The sequence below is a fragment of the Pelecanus crispus genome, chromosome 3 (genome assembly GCF_030463565.1).
Source record: "Pelecanus crispus isolate bPelCri1 chromosome 3, bPelCri1.pri, whole genome shotgun sequence".
Taxonomy (NCBI): domain Eukaryota; kingdom Metazoa; phylum Chordata; class Aves; order Pelecaniformes; family Pelecanidae; genus Pelecanus; species Pelecanus crispus.
The window spans coordinates 68994077-69021693 of record NC_134645.1 but is presented as its reverse complement, the minus strand read 5'-3'; the positions used below and the strand labels follow the sequence as shown (position 1 = coordinate 69021693).

General features: G+C 40.0%; 1 protein-coding gene across 2 annotated transcripts in view; it reads right to left on the bottom strand.

Moving 5' to 3' along the window:
* Nucleotides 1-9684: 9684 nt before the first annotated feature.
* The window catches only part of STX7 (syntaxin 7), a 34168-nt gene continuing 16235 nt past the window's right edge, over nucleotides 9685-27617 (bottom strand). The window contains exons 3-10 of one of the 2 annotated variants that reach the window (XM_075707297.1): nucleotides 20878-20947; nucleotides 18940-19030; nucleotides 17056-17193; nucleotides 16269-16321; nucleotides 15387-15477; nucleotides 13984-14056; nucleotides 12957-13039; nucleotides 9685-10285 (exon numbers count right to left, since the gene is read on the bottom strand). In XM_075707297.1, the coding sequence (XP_075563412.1) occupies nucleotides 10193-10285; nucleotides 12957-13039; nucleotides 13984-14056; nucleotides 15387-15477; nucleotides 16269-16321; nucleotides 17056-17193; nucleotides 18940-19030; nucleotides 20878-20947 (692 nt within the window). In that variant the 3' untranslated portion in view covers nucleotides 9685-10192. Of the gene's footprint in view, nucleotides 10286-11660; nucleotides 11833-12956; nucleotides 13040-13983; nucleotides 14057-15386; nucleotides 15478-16268; nucleotides 16322-17055; nucleotides 17194-18939; nucleotides 19031-20877; nucleotides 20948-27617 lie in introns of those variants that run through there. The other variant, XM_075707298.1, reaches the window with a different exon arrangement.

Genomic DNA, 27617 nt, shown 5'->3' with positions numbered 1-27617 from the left:
GGCTGCGTGGTGCTTAGTTGCTGGCTGGGGCTAAACCATGACAACACCCTCAAGGGTTTTCCAGACAGCATCTGCAGATCTTGGGGTGCAGATCTTGGGGCAGATCTTGCCCTGTGTATAACCAATCTGGGCTCCTACAGCTGGTGGAAAAATGTCACCAATAGGGTGACTGGTGTGCAGGTTGTCCAGGTTGCTCTGATCCTCTCCAAGGGAAAATACAGCCTAGGTAGGTATGCCACAGCATCTCAGGCTTCAGACTGTACCACTAGGCTGTTGCCTGAGTTTGAAGCAGACAGTTAGGGCTTGTTGGTTTGGCTTGCTTTTTTTTTTTTTTTTTTTAATAAATTATTTCCCTGTCACTACCTCAGAAACAGCACGGTTCTGAGGTGCAGTTGTCACCTACTTGTTCTCATCTGAGATGACACGTGTGCACAGCCCAGACCAGCCCCAGTCTTATGCCATCCTCTTAAGTCTACTTCATCCCCTTGCCGACAGCATCTTTAACAAAGCTAACACTCAAGGTGCTTTGGCACCCATTAAAAGCCAATCAGTACTATTAGCACCATAATGACTAATAGTCATTAAGCACTACTCAGCACAGTGGGAAGTATTCTGTAATGCATATCCACGGAAAATTTTACAAGCCTGGATAAATAGAAAAAACAAAACAACAAACAGCTCCTAAAAAGGGCTTGTGTTAGAGGCTGGGTTAAACCTTGTTAAATTTGCATTCTCCTTTCACATTTTGATTTACAAACCCCATATGTTTTTTTCTTTAGCGCTCAGGAATTTTTGATCAGACAAATGGTTTCCTGATAATGCATTTGATAATATTGTACTTTTTGACTTCCTTAAATGCTTCTGGGCTGATTTTGTTAAGGACCTCATCAAAAGATCCTCTGTGTATCTACATGGCAAAGCCTAATCAGGAAAAACTGAGGAATCAAACTGAGGAAACTCCTCCCTTCTCCCTTTAGGAATGACTACTGAAGGCCAGCCCAAATTTGGGACTCCCAGAAAAAAAGTTTAGTTGCCAGACTAAAATATTCAAGGTATCCTTGGCATCAAAGAACACCATGTCAGATAAACATAAGATTTTACTACATCTTCAGTACCTGAAGTGGTATTTCAAACACACCTTTCAAAAAAACCAGTCTTGATCAGTCTTGCCCTTGTGTTCCTTTGGGGATTGGAGTTGTTGCATCCAAGTGGAGAACACAGCTTGGGGCAGGGCTCTTGCTAGAAACATCCCAACAGGATAGCATAGGAGTATTGCAGATATGATTTTCGCGCAGGGGAATCATGGTGAAAAGCACAAATGAACAAACATGCATTGGGAACGGCCCATTTCCTTCACCAGCACCTTCCCGATAGAACAGCAGTGATGAAGAGGCACAAAAGCAATTAGAAACCAAAAGTAATTAACACACCAACACCCTTGGACCCTTTGCAACCTTGAGGATGCTGTCAAGGCAAATATATTTATGCCTTCCTGAAATTTCAAATAGGATTTAATAAAATGTCTGACTTGCTAAGTGTCTAAGTTTTTGAGACTGGTATATATTTTGTCTTATAACAACTCATGCATAGCCGAACTGAATTATGCCCGTATATCTCAATTTCTTGATGTTACTATGATGCCATTACTTTGGCCTTCTTAATACTTTTACGAGCCTTCCTAAAACATTCTGCCTCTGCTCCAGGCCTCCTTACGTTTTTTTGCTCTGCACACACCCCACCCAGAAAACAAGAACATAACAGGAAGTCAAGAAAAGTTCAGGGATCTGAGTGCTTCCCTAGACTTGTAACAAAAATGACTCCACCAGACTATTGAAGCCTTAGGATACAAATGAAACACAACATGCAGAAAAGCTCCTGGGTTTTTCCCCTCCCAAAGCTGTAAAACAGCAACAGCAAAGATGGATTTTCTGGCTGTAGAAAAGGTCAGCTTTAGAAGGCTATTCATAGAAGAGCAATTTCCAAAATTTGAGTCATCTGTACTGGGTGACAGTCAGCCACCATTTATTGCCCAGAACAATGTTGCATAGTGTTATTCAGTACAACCCTCCACAGTCATGTCCAGTTTCTCAGACCTACGGTTGTTATATTTGTTTCTGCCCTTCTCTGTAGCACAAGCTATAGAAAGATCCATTTCTGTCTCCCCTACCTCATCCTCTCCCCTCAAATATTTTTCCTACTTTCATTTAGTCTTGTGGTCTTTATGTAATATTTCTGGGGTTTCAGAGCTCTTCTAGTCTATGTGCATGGTTTACAAAATTTCCCTTCAGCCTTTTTATGCAGAGCTGTGTTTGCAAATGGATGAATCACAAACCTCATACTTTTTTTTTTTTTTTTTTTTTTTTTTTTTTTTTTTTTTTGAGAAATAGATTCTACTGAAAATCCAGAAGAGTTGCAGTTTAGCTAGAGAGTTTATGGTTATCTCCGGTCTGGGGGAAAAGAGAAACTTGAGGTCAAACTTTCACTGTCCTAGCAATGTTCACATGTAAATTGGGAGAGGGGCAGAGGAGATGACAGGAGGGTTGACTTGCAAGGAAATGCTTGGCTTACTGTGTACTTGCCTGTTTTCAGGCACAGTTCCATCATAAAATTAGAACTGTAGGGATTAAAAAAAAAAAAAAAATCTCTCTCCAGTGTCTGACAGAAGAAACAAACTGAATTTTCCTCTTCACTGGGAGGAGCTGCAGTGAGATCAACGCTACAACTGGTTGAGAAGTTCATGGAAGTTACTGAATTGATGATGTCAAATTGCTCCATCACTGAATGCCTTTGACACCAAGTGAATAAAATGTTTGTTCCCAGCCTAGAACTACTGACTTCCACAGCAATCATGTAGCCAACCTACATGACCTTATTTGCAAAAAGAAAGTCAGCACAATGGGGTAGGCAGAACCTTAAAGCAGAGCTGGTTCTGCCCACAGGGGCTGCCAGGTGAAGGCTGGAACAGGGGAAAAGCTGCCGGTAGGAAAGGCAAGACCGGGAGAAATTGTGCAAAGAGTTGCTTTTTAAAAAAAATTGCCTCCTGTCTGGGTGAGCTGGCATGGGGAGCATAGGGAAGATGCTGAAGGAGGTGAGTCTGAGTCCTGGAGAAGGACCTCAGTTTCTGAAGGCACCACTCCCAGGGTGGCAAATCCCGAGAGGTGAAGTGTAGCGCTGGTTGCCTTCTCTGTGCTGGTTTGTGCACCTCCCACACTCTGTGAATCAGATACAACTCCCCCCCCCCTTGCAAAAAACAGCGTTTGCTTCTCCTGTTAAGTTTCTGCAAGGACGAACGGTAAGCAGTGCCTCACAGAGACAGTTTCAAAGGACAGGGACGCTATGTGGTTAGGCTGGCAGGGTCTCAGTCCACGCAGACAGTCACGACCTGCCGCAAACCAAGGGTTAAGGAAATCCTGTTGAAACAGCCCATCTTTCCAGGTAGCCGCTCGTTTAGTTTAGCATAATGAGCAACCAAGAAAATGTCTTACACATCTTACAGTATCATACTGATATTTTTCCTGAAAAATCTCAAATATCATACAAACCACTGCCCTTAGTTTATACAGCACTGAAAGCAAATCTGTATATTTCAAAATATATTTTATATTCTGAATATATTTAACAAAACCCTTCCTCCCCAAAACAGATTAGGAGCAGGTAATTTCTACCCTTTATTGAAACATCCAGATACCAAAACTGTGAAAGAAACTTCCACAAAAAGAATAACAAAGAAATTCTTCACTCATCTCAAGGCACCACAGACTTTAACAAGAGCCAGTCCAACACTCATCTGCAAAGCAGCTGTTAAGAGATAACCAAGTGGCTCTCACCAATAACCCAGCTGCATTTTCTCACTGTAATTTCAGATTCTTCAGGTGTTCAAACACCTGACTCTATTCCTATTTGCAACCGGATGAGCTTGAGTAACTACCACATCCCGCCCCAGCAGGTGACAGCGGACCAGGCTGCAGAAGAGCCCTTTCCCCAACTCAAGTCAGGCATCAGGGAGAGAGGCACGCATCTATTCCTCTTGTGGCAGCTGGTATTTCATCCTTTAAACGAAAAGCCTGCTTTTGCCTCCAGACTTGAAAATTAATGATGGCCTGTGCTTTTGTCTGGCCGCTCAGGTGCCAGACTGCCCTCTTCCAGGGGCACCACCGTGGGTCTGCAGTGGAAGGAGAGTGGCTCACTGCTGCAGAGACAGCCCCTCTCCCCCTACAGCTTCAAGGTTTGCAATTCCCTGCTCGGGAATTTACAAACTAGTTTATAAACTAATAGAAACAATGCAGATCAGGGACAAATGCTGTAGTTTCCTTCTCCATTTAAAGTTCTCTTCTTCTTATTTTAAACAATGATTTGCCGAAGACATCAAAACTGAGGCTGACACAGGATGAGAAAGCCTCAACTTGTTTTGTCATCTTACAAAGACAGTTTAAATCTACTTTTTAATAAGCATTTCTAATCCTCCAAGCTTCTTCAGCCTAATTCTCCCTGGCAACACAGTGGCTAGTCTTCGAGGTTTTATTTATTCTTTATCTGGTTGAAGAAGAGCTGTCAGGGAACAGCCTATCAGACAATGAGGTTTCTCGCTCTTTCAGTGACACTCTGTGGCAGAGAAGTTCTTGAAGAGCACGAAACACGAAGGTCTAATTCTTCCCTTGTGCTGGGCCTTGGGAACCCAGTATTGGGTTTTCAGTTCCCTCTGCAGAGAGAACATCCAGGCATATGTGAGGGTGGGTGTGAGGGAGCAAACATGGCACAGATGGCAGGGAATATATTTATCTACCCTCTCTGCAAATTGCTGGCTGGTGTTCTCCTTTAGAGAAGAAAAGATCCTCCCCTTGTCCCCGCTTACCTCCTTTACATAAAGGTCCACCCAGTGAGCAGCTGGAGCTGTTGCTGATGCACTCGCTGTGGGTCTTGAGCATAGTCAAGTCCTCCCTCCTAAACCGCAGGCTTGGCAGTGACAGCAATAGTTCCAGCAGCTTTTCCTTTTTTGAGTAAAGGTGGGAAGGTATATTATCATTTATACTGCCTGGATTATGCAGTTTGCCTGCTCCTTCCCACCCTTATTACCTCTTCAGACTTCAATCTGCACTGCCAAAGACCAAACATTTTCTGCATAAACATTAAATAAAGGAAAAACATGATCATAACTCAGTCCAGGATGAATCTTGAAGAACTCTGTTGGGGGGTGTGTGTGTGTGTGTGTGTGTGAATAATGCTGCTAGTAACCTCCAAATTTTTTGTTATTTTTACTTTCCCCCCCCCACTTTTTACAAGACATATTTTAAAATGTTACATTAATAAAATCAAAGCTGCAATATAATTACTTTTCTTGTGCTAACAAGCCTTTTAATCTGGGTTATTTTTTGTCTTAGAAAAATCTATTTTCTCAGCAGTAGCAGAAAAGTGCTGTGTTGTGGACTGACGGATGACTATTAACAAGCAGACACGTATAGTGAGTATTTCTTCTTCAGAATATTCTTGCGGATATCAACAAGTGTGATACATTCCCTTACCGGTATTTAGAATAGTTTCTGATATTTGGAACAGGAGCAAAAAGAATCATTGCAGCTGCATTGAAGCCTAGACATTCAAAATAGCCAACAGGGAAAGTAGAGAATCAATTGTATAAATAGCAGATTACAACATTGTTTGGTGCTCTTATGATGTTCTACTAGAGGGAATACAGCATGCCTTTCAAAAATGAACATTTTGTTACTTTTTCTGGTTATTTCTGGGTTTGTAGAGTTCCTTACTGTTGTGCAAACACTTGGCTTCCTTTATCACCAAACGCATTTAGGACACACAGAAAACTAAACAAATGTCTTACTATTTACATGCTTAAGCTACAGAAACTTCTGCAGCATCAGGGGCACCATCAGAGACATGTACAAGGACAAAGATGTCTGAAAGCCAATTGCTTTCAGATATTTCTTCTTGCAACTCTATGTTGCAGTAGCATCTAGAATGGCTCTGCAGGTGGGTACCTCATCAGAGAATAATTACTCCTCACTCAACAGCTCTGGGTGAGAGATTTGGACTTAATTGCAAACTGAAAAGGAAAGCTGCATGCTATGCACTTAAGCACCACTTTGCACCGTAGGTTTCATAAGAAACAGAAAGAAATTCATCACATGTTGATATCCAGCAGCAAGGAGATCTTTCCTCTCTCACTAACCTTTCTGTTCCTGAAAGCATCAAGCAGGTTCGACCAGAACTAAACAAAAGCAAAGCAAGTCACCTCTTCCAAGTGTTATACCCGGTAACACAAACAGTCCTTGAAACATCCCAAAACAGTGATCAGCTACAAGGCTATATGATCTTTCGAACTTTACTAACAGATTATGTCATTATCTCCTTCTCCCACACCTTTTGGCCTCCTACTTCCCAAGATTAATTTTTTTTTCATGGTTTCAAACTACTTTTGGTGCCCAAAATCTAGCCCACACCTCTGACATCAAACATATTGCCAACTATATGCACACAGTGTGCATGTGGGTGACTTAAGAAGGCTCTTAGGTATGAAGTTAGTTTGGGGATATTGTATACCCTGCTGATTATCACAAACAATTTCCAAGGGGGGAGGTGCAGGGGGAAAAAAAGGGCCTTTTAAAAAGCTGTCTGCCTCTGTGATTTGCAGTTCTTTGAAAAAACAAGAAAGAACAGAAAAGCACCCCCGGTGTGTGGTTAAGATAACTACAAAGGAACTATTCTTACCAGGTTCCTTCAGTAAAATGAAGGGTGCTTTGATTGCAGTTTTTGGCCTTGCTAATCTGACAGATATCGATGGATAATTTGGAACAGCCAAAATCTTTGTTCTAAAAACATTGACTCATACATGTTACATCCAGATGTTTTACTAGGTTCTTAATAGATATCAAAGCTTTCTTTAAATACTTGGAAATTCCATTTTATGCAGTTAAACATGCATGTATGCAGGGGAGGCAAAAGATAGAAGGAGAGGAGCTCCATTAGGAGCAGATTAAAAAGGAGTATTTATGCCCCCCAACATGGACACTCTAAACACAAAAAGCCCAACACTTTGTTTCTGTCTAATCGAGTTTGAAAATTAATAGCACCAAGATTCTTAATGAGCAATTAGGGCCTTGCAGGCTGGTCTCTCCAACAGGCAGGGGAGCTTGTGTGTAGACACTCCAGTGCTGACTTCCCCACCACCCTCTGCCTCACAGCTGGATCAGCAGGGCAGCAGCCACCCAGCCTGCTGGAACCAGCCAGCCCCCAGCTGCTTGTCCTGAGACAGGCGGAGACAGCCCCATGACTTCTGATGGCTGGCCCTCCATCTCTTCCACAGGTAAAGGGCTCCAGCGTCCCCCATCCACCAGGATTCGAGGAAGAAATCTTTCTTCTGAGAGTACGTGGGGGAGGGAACCCACCCCCTAAGTCGTTTTTACGAGTAGATCATGAATGAAAGCAACGCACGCACCATGGCTCTCGGCAGCACTCTTCTCCCTGACAGTGCCTGAACCACTACCGCCAGAGAACAGCTCAACAGATAAGGTGCACGACTGTCTAAAAAAGAAAGAGCCGACCGCATGTGGGAAATAAAGACATGTGGGCAAATCAGATGCAGAAGAACAAAAACAGAGATAGCCGGTTGCAGCATGGGTTTGGGAAATGCGATGCTGTGCAACTCAAAGAATTTCTAAGTCACTCGAAATTGCTGCCCCAGTCTGATTCTCACCAGCTCCTGATGGATGAAGCTTTGTGTACTGGCTATTCTGCTTTACAGTCACTGCTGGATAAACTCAGTAATGAAGGTATTCATCCCTTTATAAGGTAAATAGGCAATCAGTAAATATGCCATTTCATCCCAAGATGAGCAATATTCTTCAACTTGATAAGTCTTTTAGTAAGAAACCCTCCCGGAAGAAAAACAGACAAATTGCAATGCATACAAAATGTGACAGGTATCACGCATACACAGAATTTCTGATCTGCCAGGAGTCAGGGCTGAAGATCTGCTGCTGAAGTGCTGCTTTTCCATCCCAAGCATGTCAGTGGAATCAGCCAGTCATGGACAGAAGCAGGTACTAGGTATTGCAACAGAGAAAAGGATCTCCTGGGCAAGTAGTGTCAGGCCATTCCTCTGTGCCTGTTTGCAATAGTGTAAAAGAGTTTGTTAAACTCAGGTCAGGAAACTTCCAAAGTCAGTTTTAGACAGTTCACCGGTGATGCTGACTGCTCTTCTAGTTTAGACTAGTGTAGTCTGGAAACAAAAAGAGGCATTAGCATTACTAGTGCCAGCCTTAGCATGGCCCAAAGCGTATCTGATGTTTTTTTAACAAGTAATGGTAATGGAGTCCCAGCGTCACTTGTAGCACAAAGGCAGCCACAGGAACACAGTAGCTGGCATCTCAACACACAAGAGTCCATCCTGCAACTTACATGAAAAGTAAATTCCCCTTTCAATTTCAGAGGTGTTTTCCACATTACATAGAACATAATTATGCAGTTTCACAAGACTTATTTTTGGGAATCCAAATACAGCAGCAGAAGCCTCCTTCCTGCACCATGGATTCCCATCCCTCGAAAGTTTCATGCTGTGCTGAAGGAGAGCTAGTAACAGTGTACCCCCAGCACCCACTGTCAGCAGCCACACAAAGTGAAACAGCCTTTCCTCCTGAGACTGGGCTCACACAGGTGGGAATGCCAAGATCCAGGAGCATTTTCATTAATGATGTGAAGTGCAGCACAGGAACTGAGGTCTCTCTGGGCTGATTAGCCAGCAGGGCTGAAATTCTCTGGAGTTGTTCAGAGAAGTTTCAATCATTTACATCAAAGCAAAGATGACAGCTGGGCTTGTAAAGACGGATTCTGGAAAAAAGGAACTACTAGAAAAAGGTACTCTTTAAAAGACCTTTATTTTGGTTGCACAGTTACAATTCTGAAGTCCATTTATGCTTACAGTTAGATTGTTCCCAAATATTTTGTAGCTCACCATGTGAACAATGCATTCTCTATCAGTCTAGTGTACAATAACTTTATAAAATACAGACTGACTTTTTCATCTGTACACTTTTCAGATTAGTTCACCAAGATCAATTAAAAGGGCAAATAGATTAATTGGCAAAAAAGTGTTGTTACATTTTTAATATATTAGTACAAAATGGCACAAAAGGAAAAAGGTCATTTTAAAGGCTATAAGCATCAAACGTCTTAAACAGTTTGAATCAGTTCAACCGATTTCAACTTAATTTCAAATACCACTGTTGAACTTGGAATTGAACTTGTAATCTTCTTTTCTTCAGCTGTATGAAAGACCTCACATACAACTTTGGATCTGTTCATGGAAACCAAATCACAGTAGTTTCAGAACAGTGACATTCAAGTGCAGTTAAGAAGTTGGGAATTTCTATTCTTCCCAGTAAATCTAAGAATTCACAGAATAGAGCTTATTTTCATCCAGCCAAGCTCATCAATGTACCATTCAGATGCAAAGATACCAGACATGTGCACATAAAACACAGTATTTCTTAATGCAAGAACTGAAACTAAAAATCCACATAATTACATCATCCACCCTACCTACCTTTGCAGGAGGCTTCCAGGCACAACCATACTCAATGCCAGATACAGAGATTTATGAAGCATCTAAAAGATTTCAGGCAAACTGAAGGCTTAACTCAAAGGCTTCAGTTATAAAAGAGAGATCACACCAACTTCAGCAACCTACATTTTATTTTTGAACCACCCATATCAAATGGGCAGATGAGTGGGATGGAAGGGAAAGATAGAAAGACATTTCTAACTTAAAAATAAATTCTGAGATGTGAATTCGTCGCTTCAAGCAACAATTCAGGAGTTTGTTTTGGCAGCAACATTCAGCAATATCCCAAAAGATAATTACTGCCCTGTCAAAACAAATTATCAGGATTTTGATTAGCCCCCTAAACCTTAAGAGGTTTTTATGTTTAAGTTAATAGAACAGTTTATGACCTTGACTGGTTTTTTAACTGGTAAGACAGCACCCATATCCAAGAGGGCAGGCAGTTATATTGATGGTAGTATGGAAAACATTACTTCCCAGGTTAAAACAAAAAGTCTTATAAAAAAAGTAAGTGTAATGAAGTACAGAACCATTATTTTACTCAGCTTCACAAAGAGCAAACCATAATTAGGAATTTCCTTTGATAATTTAAATATCAATTACAACGCTTTCTCCATAGACTTATTTTGCAGATAACCATATGATGATTCCAAGAAGCAATACTCCAACAACAAGTATAACAATGAGGATGCACATCTTCTTTCGGGACTTTTGCTGCCAATAGAGAAAAAAACAAGTTGATTGAAAACTGCACCACCACATCAGAAGACTATTCAAATGCCTTTATGGTCCTACTGCTTGTGCAATCTAACTAAATTGTGTCCTTACTAACAAGAAGTCATATAAAATTGTTCAAGAAAAAAATAGGAGCTAAGTTATCCATGACTTACTTTTAGTGCTGTATTATTCAACAGAATTATTTCAGTGGTATTTTCTGGTATACATAATAAACTAATGAAAGAGAATGCAGCAATGTAATGAATGGATGTAATCAGAACACTGGGGGAAAGAAAACGTGAGAGAGCAGGTGACCATATACAGAGGAAAATGGACAATCAATCTGCACAGTAGAGGAGGTAGAAATGGTCTGCTAAAAAAAAAAATATTTAATATTTAAGGGCAATTAATGTATAGACAGACAGGGACAAAGGACTGCAATTTTAGACTTCTGGAAGATTGATTTTGTGTCTATTCACAGAGTTATTGTAAAGTTGTTTTTGTCAAATTTCCTAGGTACAACTTGCTCTTAAAAAAAAAAAAAAAGAAAAGGAAAAAAAAAAGGAAAGAGAGACCTGACTAGAGACCCAGTTATATAGATGTCACTACAATAAAGTGTAAGTTAGGAGTATGTCCAGAACTTTCACATTTCCCATACACGCCTGTAACTTGAGATACCAGAGCACCCAAGACTAGCAGCAGTCTGTCATCCTTTGTCTGAAGGATATGGAATCTGAAGGTTTCCTTCACAGCAGAAAAGGAAATTACCAGTGGGTTTCACAAGCTTTTGCTGATAGTCAAGGGACAATAACACTCAAATCCTGTGATTCTAGGCCACAGCTCCAGAAGCAAAGCCACGCTTTGCTTTATTTGGCAGAGGTTCTTCTGCCTGGGTGTTTTTGGTTTTTTCCCCCCCTGCAGAACTACATCTGTGTCAGTTCTTCACTGGAGCTGGCAGTTTTCTGCCAAGTACCACCAACACTACCAAGTTTCTTGTCTTAACTGTTCTCCTCTTCTAGTTTTAATATCTCACTGTCACTTCTCCCATTGTCAGGCTAAGATTTCTTTATTTCATCATTTTACGTGCTAGAACTCAATCCGTTTGCTACAGTATCTTCTTTTTTTTATTTAGCATGTGGTCAGATGCTCTCCTTACACTCCCAGTCTCTTCCTTTTTCATCCTGGAGACCACCTCTTGCCAACATTGCATTGAAGTCAAAACATTTTCCCTGTAACACTACTTAAGCACACTAGTGGACTAAAGACACGAAGATCTTATTTCCTCATACACTTGATCATCACTTCTACAACTGCTGAAGCAGAAGTGGTAAAGGGGGAGGGGAAAAGAAAGGAGAGGAGCCTGGCTTTTCCTGAAGAGCTCTGCTGTGCAAATGCACCCCACATGGCAGATGGGTGGTGCGTACCTCGTCCAACCACAAACAGGCGTTGTGAGGGTACCAACCATGTGCAGCCTCGTCCTCGCCAGCATGCCTGGGCCTCTAACACTTCCTTGAGGGGGTCAGGGCATACAGATATAATAGTTGCTGAAATTAAAGTAAGTCTGCTGAAAGTGGAAATGATTTTTCAGCATCTTGGAACAAAGATGAGTTTTCAAGCAAAGGAAAGTTCGAATATGAAGCAAACTACATAATCCTTTCAAACACAGGCCAACTCTGCAGAGTAGTTGGTGTCTGCTTCAAGACCCACTGAACAGAAACTTGTCAAAAGTCTCCATAACCTTCCTTTCAGATCAGAAGGTATTAATCATTTCCTCCTCAAGAAAAAGCACAAAGTTTTTCATTTAAAATTTCAACCAGAAAACTAACACCTTCCACAGAAATTTCTGGCTACTACTGTTTTTTTTTCCTGAACGCTGTCAGTATCAAAATAGGAGTCATCAACCATACTTAATGTGCCAATTAGTGCCACCTAGAATACAGTTCAAGGATGCATCTACCCCTTCCCCTCTCCCACTTCTGAAATCAGCAGGCAATCCTTCAGATATTTTGTCATCAATTTACTGTCCTGGCTACTAACACACATAAGAGGATTAAAAAAAAAAGTCTTAAGGACTAACTCTGACTAAAGAGGGAAGACTTATTACTAATAAGATTATTTCTAATACATTCCAAAGTGTTATAAAGAAGTGGCATTTAAAGGTTTTTAAAAGGCTTTTCAAAAAAGTTCGAGAGTTTAAAATACATTTTTAGCATTAGGGTAGCAATCAACACAAGCTGGATATATACGGCTTTGAGAAGATTTTGGACAGCAAAAATTGATGCTAGCTGGCAGCATCTTCAAAAGACTTCCCTGCCTATCTTCCCTACTCCTCCAGTGATCTTTAGAGGCTCACTCTCTGTATACAGGAACCTTTTACCTCTTGAGCCGTAAAAGGAGGGGTTGGTTTGTTTGTTTTTAAATAAAGGTGTAACTCCAGGTGCTCTAAAACAGCCTGGCTAATTTTACAGGGAACCCAAAGTTTTCAGAGGTCACTGACTTCTGTGTTACAGTGATGTAGGAGTACCATGGTAGTCTACCATAATGCTTTAAGTAAGTCTCCAAGCCTTGAGGAAACTGACAAGCAGAATCTGAACTGTATAAGTAAGTGGAAGTCAGGACTACTGAGAAAGAACAGTTGCACACAACTGGCAGTCAGCACTGACATTACCTGGTAGTTTGCTGCTCTTGACAGCTGCTGGTTTGCTTGCTGCACATGTACATCTGCATTTTCCACATTGGCTTCTATGCTGTCTTTATTTTAAAAGGAAAGATTTCAAATTTTAGTTAGTCATAACCCAGCCAAAGGTTTGGAATGCACTTGAGAGTATATGTAATAGCTGCCCCTCAACTGCTGGTGTCTTCATCAATACCTAAAGTTTTACACGTTGCATTACAGAAATTTGACCCATCTATACTTATGCCCAAGTTCATTTCCAAACCACCCAGGCAATGAGTGGCTGAATTCATGTCAGTAACAGCTCCCTGCTCTAGGAGCAGGGCTGAGCCTTAGAAACCGATGAGGTTAGAAATGTTCAGTACTTTTCTGTCCTCCAACTTGCTACTGACTGCCCTCTGCTCAGATTAAAAAAAGCCCTAAGGCCTATGAAATCAGAGGAAACAGACACACAAAGCACCTCAAGAGGCATGACTCCAGTTTTTGATTCTATCATACTGACGCAGGTTTTTTTCCATGGAAAAATATGACGGTATCTTGAACAGATTATGGGCTAAGGCCACAGAAGCTGCCCTGCAAATGTATGCTGGACACAGACAACAGTGTGGTTTAACAGCAGACTCAGAAAATGTATTTTCCAATCACATTTCATTAAAAGAATAAGCTTGTCTGCATAGAGGGTAAAGCAGGAACCCTTGCTAAATCTGCACAAATATCACTAGTCAATACAATAAAACTCCCCACATGAACTCCAATTTTATGTACAAACAGTTCCAATAACTACTTTTAAATACACATTATACACATTAAAAAACATATAATTTTTTAAAATTACACTTTAAGCACACTTTCTTAATGTATTCCCAGTTATGTCAGCCAGTCTACCCATTATTAGGTTCCACCTGATTACCTTTAGCATTGATATTCTCATTACAGGAATTTTTCCAGCAAAAGAAGTTCTACATTGCTGCAAGGGAGACAGAATAAAAACTTTTTTGGAGAAAAATTGAGTTGGACTTACCTATCATATCACCTTGATCGTGAATCATCATTCCCAAATCTTTAAAAATTTCATTGATGTCCATAATATCTGCCTGCAAGGAAACAATCAGCAAATTTATTGACATAACATATTCCAGGATCTCTGTGCATTTAGATACAAGTACTGCTCCTTCTCCTCCCGAGTACACATCCATGACTCTTTACACTGTAGAATAAAAAATGCCTACCTTAATATGTTTATTTGGAAGGGTTTTTTTGTATTATGAGAGCAACTTTATTATAATCAAACTGAGATGAGTGTGTGCACGAATTACACTTCATGTCACATGACAAACAGGATCTCTCATTGCTGAGGGCTTGTCTACACGCATTGTATTAATTTAACTGAAGGGGCAGGCTCATGCCAATTTTGCTTAAAAGCTATCCCTTTAACCCAAATGAATACAAGCATATGCAGAAAGTATTTTGCATTAGTTTTAGTACATCTATTACATTTAACACACACAAATTTCACAAACAGCACAGTTTACAGAAATTACCTCTACAACATGGCCAGGCTGCTGCACCTGTATTACATTATCCTATTACAATGTGGTTATGCTGAAGTGATAGATGTCACGTTACCACTGTGCATATGATCTCTTCTGAACTAATGATTGATACATGTTTAGTTCAATTCACTGTATGTTAACATATCAGTGGCAAGGAAGAGATTATTGCAAAATTTAGACATAGAATGGACTTTGCCACATGGATCAGCAAGATTTCCTGACAAACCCCAGTTCCAGCATCTTTCTTGTTGATGGCAGAGAAGTGGATTCCAGACTGGCTGGAAAAATTCATTTTGTCTTCACAGAAGTCTCTTGATGTCAGTATTTCATCACGTGACAAATTTTTGTGTAGTTTACATCTTGCTTTTAAATGCTTTTAACTTTTTGACAAACCCTTAATTACAGAAGTTTGAATGAAACATAGCATCTCAGTATTTCCAAAGTAGTGTTCAAAAAAGCCAATTACAAAATGAAGATGCTGAACAATACATTGGGAATACCTGGGAGGAAAGGTATGAATTGCTTCTTTTATAGTCACTGTTAAAAAAGGTTCCATACTATGACCACTATGTTGGAAAAAAGATATATATTTTTTCATGCAATCACATGAGCACTCTCTTATTCCATAAATGAACCACTGAAGTTAAACACAGTATCAAAACATGGCTTTCATACAGTAGATTTCTAATGCACATTCACATACCATCCAAAGGCAACATTTGTAGTTTTGAAGGAAAAAAAAAAACACACCCACAAACAAACCCTAGCCCCTCAAGATTAACGTCTGCAATTAAGGCTCATGCCGCTATAAAATGTTTTTTTCTGTGGAAACATTAAAAGCATATTCTGCTGTAAAACCACTTGTACGTACCTCAAGCTGCCTAATGGAAGATTCCCTTTCCTCAATAAGACGGAGGTCATCTTCTGTAATTTCTTCATCATGCACTTGTGCTTGCGGTTGACTATCAAACAAAAAAAAAAACCACCCCAAAAACCCCCAACCCAGAATGGAATAGGCATGATGAGAAATAATGCAGAAGAATAAAGTGACAGTTAAATACATAGCACATACTTTACATTATCAGTTAACAAAATGCACATTTTTACTCTTGTCTGTCTAGCTAACAGGGAAGGTCTAACAATCGCACCTTTAGTATAGGAAGTTGCCGCTGTAGCAAAGTTGCACATAGCATTGAGTTAGCTGATTGAAAATTCCAACTATGAATACAAGGGCAAAGTTTCTTCTGAATTACGAACTGCAGTTTATATCCATCTGAGGCAAAAGCAAGCTAGCCAACAAAACAGAATCTGAGACTGAGAAGCAGTTCTTGGAGAGTACAAAAGCAATGGGAGATCCCAGTAAACACTGGACTCTTATCACAGCTTAACAGTTTTACTCTATTCACAGGCTGGACTGTGCTTACTTAAGTTTGGGTCTCACAAAGCCCAGATACAGACTTGGGGCAGCTTAAAGGAGATGGCTGAAGCCAAAGCATGGGGGGAAAAAAGGGGGAGATGATGTGAACTGCTCCTTTTTCTTCCCACCTAATCCACCAAAAAGCCTCTTCTCTACACTTGCCCTGTTGAAGAAAACCTGACTGAACAACCTATCCCAACTTCCTGCAAGAAAACACAATTGATCAGAAAAAAAAAAAAAAAACCCCAACCCAAACAAAAATAATGGCAGCTGGCTTCCCTGCAGGCCATTTATTATTCTGAGCTAGGTTAAGACTTATTAACAAATTCAGCCTACCTGTCCCAAGAGACAAGTGTTCCTTCTTTGCAGCTATCTTCAGGAGCACCGCCCTACATGATCAGTGTTTAAAAAAATAAATAAAAACATTATGGCCCTGAAAAGAGCACTGTCAGCATTTCTATAATGAGTCAATATTACAAGGTTTACAGCAAGTCAACTTCAAACTGAAATGTGATTTAAAGTGTTCTCATCCCAATTTTGCTTTATGCATGCATAAAGCTGAAATACAAGCATTCAGCTCAGTAACTGCCTGCTAAAATTTACAAGTACAGCAACGTGTATTTGGCACAGAATAAAAAGGCAAAATTGATACGTTAACAAGGAAAAGCTCAAGATCTCAACCTCCTCAGCACTTCTTCACTTTAATACTGCATAGAAATCTGGCAAGTGATTCTTCTCTGTAGGACAAATATGTTGATATCTAAAGGTCCAGCAAAAGCATTGCAAAATCTACTAAAAATTGCTTTTGCAAGATTACGGTATGAACCCAGGGGCAGTTCATGCCTTTGTGTGACAAAGGCAAGGGAAGAGTTAACAGTTTTCACTGAGGGTTCATTACAACTTAATTCAGCCTTTACTATAAAATGAACTGCATAATTCAGCTATGCATAGAAGTGAGCAAAGAAAGCTTATAATTGTATACTTATAATCATATCGCACATGTTCTGCAGTATTTGGAGTTAGATATGAGCTGTTGTAAGTAGCATTACAGAGGCAAGTTTGACATTGAACACCACCAACACCATTGTAAACAGAGTATAATGGCTCATTTTCTGATACTTACAGATACCCTTGAGCTGGCTCTTACTCTGGCTACAAAGTCTTTTTCTTTCTCAGCAGCTTGCCTTTGGAGTAGCTGGAAATTTTTTAGTGCTGTGGTGAACTCCCCCACAAGACGGTCTTTCTGTATTTTTCTTTGACGCTATAGGAAAAGAAGTTTTACCAAGTCAAATGAGCTCAGGCTTTTCAAGACTCTGCCATTTCCAGACTGCTCAATGCTAAGGTACATACTCTTTTTTTCTAAATAGGTGTAAGGGAAGGCTGTCTACAAAACCATTTGCAACTGCATGGACAAACCTTCCTTCCCACATACCTCTGCCACAATTTAAGACATTTAAAGAGGAAACCAATGTATTTAGTTTCATTTAACAGGTGGAAATGAGAAATGGGTAGGGACAAGAAAGCTTCTACCTTCCTTATTATCTGTTGATTATAAAACCTACTGTTTAAGTGTGAAATATTTTGATGCTAAAATATGCAAAGGTGACTGAATGGGGGGAAGGGTGCAGAAAAGAAAGAACAGGGCACTTCACATGTATTTTACGTAAATGCTGGAAATACATATTGAGCTGCATGCAGAAGTGGGTTCACATCCTCCCTTAAGTGCTTAAGAACTGGCACAAAAATACCTGTTCTAACCTTTCGGGGTGGATGGGGGGGGGTGGTTTGGGTTTGTTTTGGTTTTTTTCTTTTTAAATTTTATTTTACAACGTAGGGGAGGGAAGAGGAATACTGGGCACTCAGGAAAGCCTCCACCATATTTCCCTAAATGTATGCATTACATCAACCCTTCCTTCCAAATTTCTGAAAGACTATAATTTGGCATTCATCAATCTATTATTTACGCATTTCATTGGGAGGTAGCTTTGATGAAGATGCTCATGATAAAAGGAGTAAAATTAAACAGTAAAACATCTCACCACCAACTTTTCAGCTCCAAGACAAAGAAACAGAGAAACCATAAAAAAAACCCCTCAAACATACTTTGCCCAAACTAGAGGTTATATACCAAGACTAAGTTTTAACACCTCTATTACAAGTTTAAAACTTGACAGGATGAGCACACATGGATCATGGCCTGCCATTTGAATTCAGTGTTTCAGGACAATTCATTTTCCTAAAGGCTCCTTGGTAACCAGCCACAGACAGGGCAAGTTGTTTGAGTGACAATATCCTAAATCCATGTTTTCTGAGTTCCTGTTGCTCTTCCCTTATTTAAGTGACAGATTTTGCTAGGATAAGAAACTACAGGGTGGCAGACAAGAGTGTGCTAATGACAACAGCTACTTCACATGTTACCTCCTGCCGAGATTTTACACAGATCTGGGAAAGAAGCAGTTTAAAGACTGCAAAAGTTCTTTTAGTAACAGGTCCTGTCCACTCCTCTTAAGAAAAGAAAAGCCTGTGGACAAGACATAACATACACGCTGATCTGAGTCATGTAGAACAGACCCACTGTGCATAATCAAATTATTCGACAATGGGTGAACAGGTCTGGCCACCTGCTTTGCAAGCAGTTTTTGCACACAATTCCTTGACCCTGGAAGCAGTCAGAGTGCCTGTGGAGTCAGACTTAGCATCACTGCAGCAGATTACAAAGTGCCCAGCTAACTGAAATCACAGGCACAGCACACTGCCTTGATTCCTACTATTTCAGCCAAACTACCTCATTCTTGATGCATAAAAACAACTTTGGAACAAGTCTGGACTGCAACAAAATATTCTTATGTTGTAAGTGTCCCCCTTGTGCAAATGTGTTGCCTAACTAAACAGCAGTTTGAAAGCCTGGTGAGGAGCACAGAAATAGGCATGCAGAACTGAAGTCACTCAAATACTCTACATGAGCCAACATGACAGGTCAAATAAGCCATGCTCTTTGATTTTTTACCTGTTCACTTGTTGCAGGCAAAGATCCAAACTCTTTAATGTATTTGTCAGTTTCTTTGGCAAGCTGGTTGGTGTATTGCTGCTTCTGTTGCCTAAAACCAAATGCATAGTTTCATTAGAGACCATTGAGTTACTTTGTTTGAATTTCACTGATTCTCAGTGAAGGAGCAGTACTAAATGCTTCTCTAAAGTGCACAAAGCCATCTTTATTCTGTTCTTCACTGTAAAGGCATGGCACCATGGATTCCAGGTGTACAGATGCTGAAGAAGGTTTGTTCCTCATTATTCACCTTTTTTTTTTTTTTTTGAGGTTTCTTCTATTTTCCTAATGTGCAGCAATAGGTCTCTAGTTATTATGAATATCTAAACATGCTTTTCATAGTCCTTTTGAGGCTATCAATAGTTGGAAACACCTGGTCATTTCTGAGTTCAGAATAACTGTAGAAAAGACCACTTTTTTCTGTATGGAAGAACATACTGTGGCTTGATTGTACTTCTGATACCACAGTCAATTCCTGATAGTTACTGGTAAGCTTATCCAAAGAGATCTACATTCTCCCATGATACAATAGCTGTGAACTTAGCTGAAAACTTTGTTATTTACTAATAGCTATAACAGTGCTTAAAAAAAAAGCACTGCTATTTTTGGGTTTTTGTCTCTTTGCTTCTGATATTATCACACACTCCTGTACCAATTTTCATATTTTTTTCCTGGAGCAACTCAAATTCTTTACCTGCTTTAGCATCCTCCTCCCCAGTGTTTATATAAAGATTTTATCTGGAAAGCTATTAGCAAACAATCAACATCAATATTTAAAATAATCGAATAACTGATACATACCAACACGAAAGGAAGGGCCAAGTGTTCAGACAAGTGAAAAAGGGACAGAAGACAACTCAAGGAAGTTTGCCATATACATCACCTCCAGAAAAGGATTGGAACACATACTTCACAACAGCTTCTATTCTGTTTAGTTGTGAATTTATGCCCGAATTCTGTCTGGTTATTGCATAAACTGTGTATGTTGATCTGTGGGCTGTACCTGGCTAATGTTATGGGCCCTGAACTTGGGCTATTATAAAGCAACTTGGCTGTTCACACAAAATGAATGTGATGCCTTTAGTCCAATACACACCTTCTCCTACTATTCAACGGCCACAGTGCGGCATTAACCACACTGAAGACTGCCAACTTTCTCACCCACAGAGTTAGCACAACACATCGCTTACGTGCATTTATGATGCTAAGATTAATGTGGTAAAGGAGGTTAATGGAAAAAAACATACCAGTTCATTAGAGTGTGCAGAGAAGTGGAGAGCAGCTGACTGGCTCTGCTAGTGGCATATTAATGAAAGTCCACCTTCAGGTTACTGAACTACAGCACAACATCTGCCTTGAAGCCTTATTTCACTTCTGCTATTTTAGTATTTCTGGTACATGTTTATTCTATACTGTCATCCCTTACTGTAGCTTTCATCACTAAAAAGCCATTCCCCTCTCTCCCCCAGCATCACATCTCACAAAAAAAAAAAAAAAAAAAAACACCAAACCAAAAACCCAGTATGTTCATTACCTTGTGAAACTTACACAGACAGATTTTAAGAGTTGACTGGGGTGGAGGGGTGCGGGTGTTTGTTTTTAAAACAGTGATATTGCTTTCTGTTCCTGCCCCTTTCCCTTTGCTGACATACAGCATAAGTTTTATAGATGTTTGGATACTGCAGGCAATGTACCTGGGCAAACCAGCTGACTAGTTTACAAAAGCTATCCAAGATTAATTTTAAAAAGGGCTTTGCAACTTTTAAGTTTCAAGCATTTCTCTATACTCGCCTTTCTCGGTGACATCAAGCACTCTGCCTAACAAAAAAACACCTCATCACTTACCAGGAGATTGTTTACAATGCAATAAAATTAAGCATTTTCATGTGAAGTACTCACAGCTGTTGCCTCAACTCAGGCGTGTCTTGTGGTGTTCCAAGCTGATGTAGTATTCTTTGTATTTCGGCAGCTGTTTGTGAAGAGGAAGAGAAATTTTAATGGGGCATACACAATTCCCACTTAATTTTATGCATTTTTGGTTGACAATTCTAAAGCCATAAAAGTTGTCAGAAACTGACACTCAAGACTTTTTCAACCTACTACAAAGACTCCACTTAAGAAGTCCCAGAACAACTAGTGAATGGTTTTTGCCAAGTCAAAGACAAAGCCCAGGGTTTCTTATAAAGGATGGGAATGTATTCAACTGTCTAGGGAGAAACAGGCAATTTAAAGATCAGTTAATAGTTTCACTATAATAAGTACAAATCAGGCCTTTTAATATTATTTTTTTAAATAAGCAGCACAATTCTTATTCTAGTTTAATCATATTTTATGCATGTCATTTTGGAAAGCCATACAAAAGTCTGCCATGACACAAGTATTTCAGAACCAGTGCATTAATGAAGAGACAGCAACAAAGCATTCATGGGCTTACAGTACATTAAAAAAAAAAAAAGACGTCCAGGTTTAAATTATAATTTTTGAGATCCTTACATTTTACAATATGGGATACAAACCACCAGTGATTTTTAAGTGTATTTCATAAAATGTATTAGTTTTGAACTGCAAAAAGTGACACATCATCTGAGCCTTATTTTCAGCCTAATGTATTTTACTGTCACATGAGAAAGCAAGGAGAAAAATGGATAGACACATCAAGGATATCCTCAGCATGCTTTAGCTCAGCTTAACACCCTCACATCTTCTAAAATGAAAGAATACACATGCAAAATAACTTATTTTTGCTTGAACTCAGTTAGGAGTAGACTTGTGTTCCTTGTATTTCTGTGGCCCTCCACAGGCAGACTGGTATACCACATAGTAGAAAACAGGATGGTATGATAGTACATGGGATCTTCACTTTACTAGCACACTATCTTTTTTTCCTAAATAGAGTTAAAATTGCAGTAAGAGCCATCCCTAAGTAATGAAAAAAAAAAATTTTAAAAAAAGAGTATTTTTCCATATACCATAGAAGAGATCTGTAACAGACAGAACTTCATTTACAAGAATAAAGTTACCAGTGACTTATGTTAAGCAGCTAGATAGAATTGGAATTCCTTGGAACATTTTTAGTAATAATATTAATTCTAATCTTTGTTTCATAATGAGTCTCCAGTGAATTAGATGATATTGGATTTTCTACACTGCATTACGTTAACCTCACGATGTCGATGACTGCTATAGCCAATTCCTTCTGTGCACACCCAGGTAATGAACACATCAAAAAAAGGGGAAAGTTAGTACCCAAGTTTTGCATGAGATGAAAATCAAATACTTCAAGACAGAAGTTGTTGGGGGAATTAAGTGGACATGAGCTACTAAGAAAAATTACTGAGGTGAACAGCACTGTAAGACGAGTTTCACGCAGCCTGTATTTTAATTGAGCTGAAAAGCAGCAAAACATAACTGAAAATTTTTGAATTTTGTCTACAGTCGCCACCTGCCGCCAACCACCTGCCATTCCCTGCCTGGCAGGGATCTCCCACCTGCCAGGGCCAGGAGGTCCTCCATGCTGCTCCTTGGCAGCTGGAGCTAGTCACACGTACTGATAAATACTGACTTTGGGTAATTAAGCCTTCTGTTCATGTTCAGTGTAACACATTGTTTTAAAACAAACAACCAAAAAGGTAATTGGCCAGTGTCCTCTTCAACAGCGTGAAGTTTTAATATCTATAAAACTGAACACAAATTATGCTTTTTTTGTTCCAAGGCACTCTCCCTTCTGATTCATGAGCCAAGGGGCTCAGGTATTCTGTATGTACTTTTACAGGGAGAATAAAAAAAAACCCAAAAACCCAAAACAAACTGCAAGCACTCTGTTAACAGCTGTTTTGCAGACAGAAAAAGTACCCATGTGTCCTACCGCCACCTAGAGATGCATTATTTAAATGCAAATAGAGAAAACAGGTTTGTGTCTTAAATAAAGGATCTCACTTGAAAAATTCTCTGAAACAAAGCCTATACTTAAAATATTTGCATTCCAAGTTAATTAGATATTTATCCTACTTCTAAAACTGAACACAAATAGATAATTGAGGGGAAATTAAAAGCCAGCAATGCGTAGCTGGTCAGCTATACAATTCCAGGCAGAGGGAAGTTCATCCCAGTTCAGGTCTTGTGATTCAAGAATTCAGCATAAAATTAAAACACATGTTACCAAGAAGTCTGTAAGTATGCATCAAAATAGCAAAGTGCTAAAAGGCTTTCAAACCTCAAGGAGAAAAAATAAAATAACGAAAAAACCCCAAGGACTGAACTGACACCAATTTTTCTGGGCTTCCTGTAATTTAGCATTTTCCACCTTAACCTTTCACAGTAAGGATATTCTTAAGAAAAAAAAAAGCATTTATCTTTTCAATTTTTTGTTCATATGAAGTATACTGCATTGAAAAGTGTAACATGGTTTATTCAAGTAAGCAAACAAAAAAAAGGCAAAGCAGTAAAAGTAAATTGTGGCCAACAGTCTTCAGCAGCACTCCTGAAGCTGTTTTCATAAAAAAGCCAAAAGCAAGTTGGTAGGACCAGTATAACACAGGAAGCAAGAGAAGCTCACCTTCCTGAAATCTTGACTTACAGTACATACCTGCAGGTTGATGAGTTAAAGAAATCCATCCTTTGTACTCCTTCATATTAATATAAACATGCTAGAGTCTATACAGGCTAAAAATATATTTCTTATATGGTCTTATAATTCTTTTGGTTTGGCTTGGGTTTTGGGTTTTTTTTGTTTTGGTTTGGTTTTTTTCCAAACAGATTCTTACTGTAGCTACTATTCATTCAAACACTTGTTATAATATTATATATATAATCACAAAACCACCTAAACCCCAGATATTTGTCCGGACTCATGAACTTGTACAGCTTTACTGATAAAAACAAACTTTAAAATAGGCTTTAAGACACTACTACCTGCATCACAGAGGTAAAGTGTCTTGTTCCCTCACATGTACACATAGAGATCTTACAGAATATGATTCAAAGCAAAAACTGGCTTTGAAACTTCTTAGATAAAATTCACTATCCCTTCCTTTCCTTAAGGGAAAAGCAGGGTAGACTTAGCCTCTCCTCCTGAAGGTTACACTGTAGAAACATCTCTGCTGGCTCCTTCCACTGCCCCATTTGGGAAACAAGCAGGGAGAGGGTCCTGGCACTGAAGAGGAAGAGCAAAACTGCTGGAAACTTGGGATTACCTTTCATAAAACAGAGGCCCCTAAGTTCCTAGCTTCACTGCTGATGGTGGTATTTATAATGGTACTGCCTTACTCATTTACCCAGTTTTTCACCCCTGTGCAGGGAGTTTGGGCTGGCACATCAAGGCACCTGGCAGCTGCTTTGGTGCCTCTCAATCCATCAGTAATGCCCAAGTGCCCTGGAGAGCCAAATGCTTAGGTCCAATTCACAAAGTCCTAGCTCTGCACTGTAAACATACTGGTAACAGTCAGGGACCAAAGATCAGAGCACAGTTTTGACAGGTTCCTAGGTTACCTCACCCTTTATGGTTTTCCTTTCCCCACTTCCCGATTCTTCCAACTTCCCAAGGAGCTCTGAAAGACAGGAGTAATATGACTACCAGAGGTCCCTCCTGTCCTTCTGGGCATTACCAATCCTGTAACAGAGCATGACTGATCTTGTACACGATTTTAATCCATTTCAGTGCAAAGTCTGACACTTTAGGCTCAGGTTCCTTGGGTATGTACAGCTAGCTGCTGGACTTTGCTCAGGAGCTGCAGAAGAGCACACGCCGTGTGCATGCGGACATTCTTCACCAAAGTCACTAGGATACAGCAACAGCCTCCGTCAGAGGCACACTAACAGCTGCAGCCACTTTTACACTGAAGATCAGGGTAGATGTTTGCATATAATGAAGATCAACAACTCTTTCAGGGCTCATACTGTAACCTTGCAGGAGCAGCACCTTGATGGCTGTGGGCTGGCAATGAGCCACCGCAGAAGGCAAGTCCCCCTTGGGAACTGGGCAGTGCAGGAAGCAGGGTACACGGTACCACGCAAGCAAAATGCATTTTCTCCAAGCAAGTGCTGTCTTGCATGCAAAAGAAAAGAATCTCACTTTTTCCACCTGAAAATGAGTCTTGTATTAGAAAGAAGCAATACTGTATTAATAAGAAGAATTTTCACTTGTCTTTGTGGCATTCCTGATTTAGGTCTCATAATACATAACTATCAGCTGATGAAAGCAAGCTACTTGGCTACTCTCTGACTGGTCACATGCTCAGGAACAGGTCAGACACAGTTAATGATGAGCCAGAGAAACAATTAAGACTTAACCTGAATTCCTCCAGAGAAAATTATTTAAGAGTCAGCTCATGTTTACTTTTACTAAGCCAAACAGTGGTTCCATTTCTAGTCAGTGGAAGCTCTCCCTCTACTTAAAGAGAACAAAATAAAAAAGGTACACAAAAACTAGTAATACTGTCTCATACAAAAGGCCTCCTTTTCTCTACATGAGTTACAGGAGTAGTGAGATTTACAGTGGAAATATTTACATTTTTTAACAGGTAGGAGTATTTGAGGAACATGTTCCTGCCAGATCTGCAATACATACTATTTTTTCCATAGATAAAAACATATTTCACATATTAGATCACAGAATATCCTTGCTTAACAGCTGGCTTTTAGCTGGCTGGGAAAGAAGAAAGTTTCATCTCCTGTCTCCTCATCTTCCCTTGTTTTTCAACCACCTCAGCAAAGCTGTTCCATTACCACAAGTAAATCCATGTTGACATAACTGCTGGTTCTGCTCCTTGAACATGAAAATGTTTAAGAACACACAGGAAGTTTCAAACTTAAAATAAAGATACAAATACATAAGTTAATACAAATGAAGACCAAAATGTAAACAACCTGTTGCCTCCAAGAACACAGGAGCAAACAAAGTTATCCCAATCTGCGAATTAGTAATCACTGTACAGGCTATGACACCATAGTATTGTTGCAGAAGAAAAGGTAAAAAGAACCCCAAACCCTTGACTAAAATCCTAATGTTTGAAAGGCAAAGAACTAACAAAGAGGAGGGAAATGAAGAACAGAAGAAGGTCATTCACCTTCTCTGGCAGAGCTGAGAAGCGTCCAAGCACCATGTTCATCCCTAGCACAAGACAAGGGAAACTGAGGATGGTCTTATTTTGGAACACTTGCCAGTAACTCCAGCTACAGGAGAGAAACTTTCCCAGGTTACCCATGATCAGCTGTCTTCCCATCTCAACCTCCATTCTATTTAACATTTGGAAAAACCCTCAAGTGGCCATGACCAAGCTTGTTGCTGCTTTACAGCTGGAGAGTGAGGTGAATCAACACATAACCTCCAGAATCCTAAATAGAAGGCCACAACACAGAAGCATGAAATGGGGGAAAAAAATATGTTTAACGAGTGCTGCTTATTACCCCTTTGCAGCCTGGAACCTCACTTCTTACTTGGATCACACAAGATTGCATTATAGCCACACAGTAGGAGTTTCCTTCAGTGCTACAGGCCAAGCCAGACACACCGCATTGCCCAGTTTCATAAAGCTACGGTCTAATGCTTCCACAGGAAATGCGGCACCCACTGGGTCTGCTTGGAAAAAACACCTGCAGCAACAGGAGGAACAAACATCGAGGCACTGTACTGCAGAGGACAAGAACCAGACAAGCAGGCAGGGTGAGTACCGTGAAACCTGCCTTGCAGAACAGCAAGGCTTGGGAACTGTCACAGGAAGGAGGAACAGAGCACTGTTCCAACCAGCAGCTACAGCTGCTCCTGAATATTAACTGTAATGGTGAAGGTCCCCCCCATGCCACCGTCTTTTACTTAAAAAGGGGCAGATACAGTTTTAGTAACTGCCTGAGGATCACAGGACTAAAACTAACAATGGGGGTTTAAAGCCATTGATTTTCAGTCATCTTCCTAGTTCCTGAGCCCAAGCAGAATAAACAGAATCAGCAAAGCATTCTTTTGTGCACACCAAAGTCTGCTCCACGTGAGGCTCAGGCTCAGCTATGGCTTCATATGGCAAATAAGCAGCGTATACACCACCAGCACAGTCACCCTTCAGAAATGCTTCGTCAAAGACCTTACATAAGCTGCCACCGGTTGGGTAACTATGAAGAAATCTCCTACTTGTTTCCAGCTGAACAAGTGAGTCAACAAAGAGCACATCCAGTTACATATTAAGTTGCATGGAATCTAACAAACTTCAGAGTCACTTCAGAGCAGGTTATTGGAATAGAAGAATTATTTGTAAAATTTACACCAGTTCAGACAGCTTTTGCCTGGGGATGACAGGCTTTTTCAATTTATTCAAATCCAATTTCAATGTGTTTTCCTTTTGCACTTCAACTGAAAGTACTTGACTAAAGATGGACAGATGCTGCAGAAAACATGCCTGGATCAATCTTTTACAAAAGCTGTGACATACAGCAACCTAATGTAATTGCAATAAAGCCAGCAGATTGGAGTTTTCTGTATGAGTGTAAGTACCTCTTCAAAGATACTAGTGTAGTTCACATTCACTAAAGATTTTAAATAAATTACAATGCCACTGTGCATACACTTTGCTATCCCTACTTTAACCAAAAGTGACAGTTCACTAGAGGAATCAAATCCAGGACACAAGTCAGAAGACACCAACTTAGTAAAA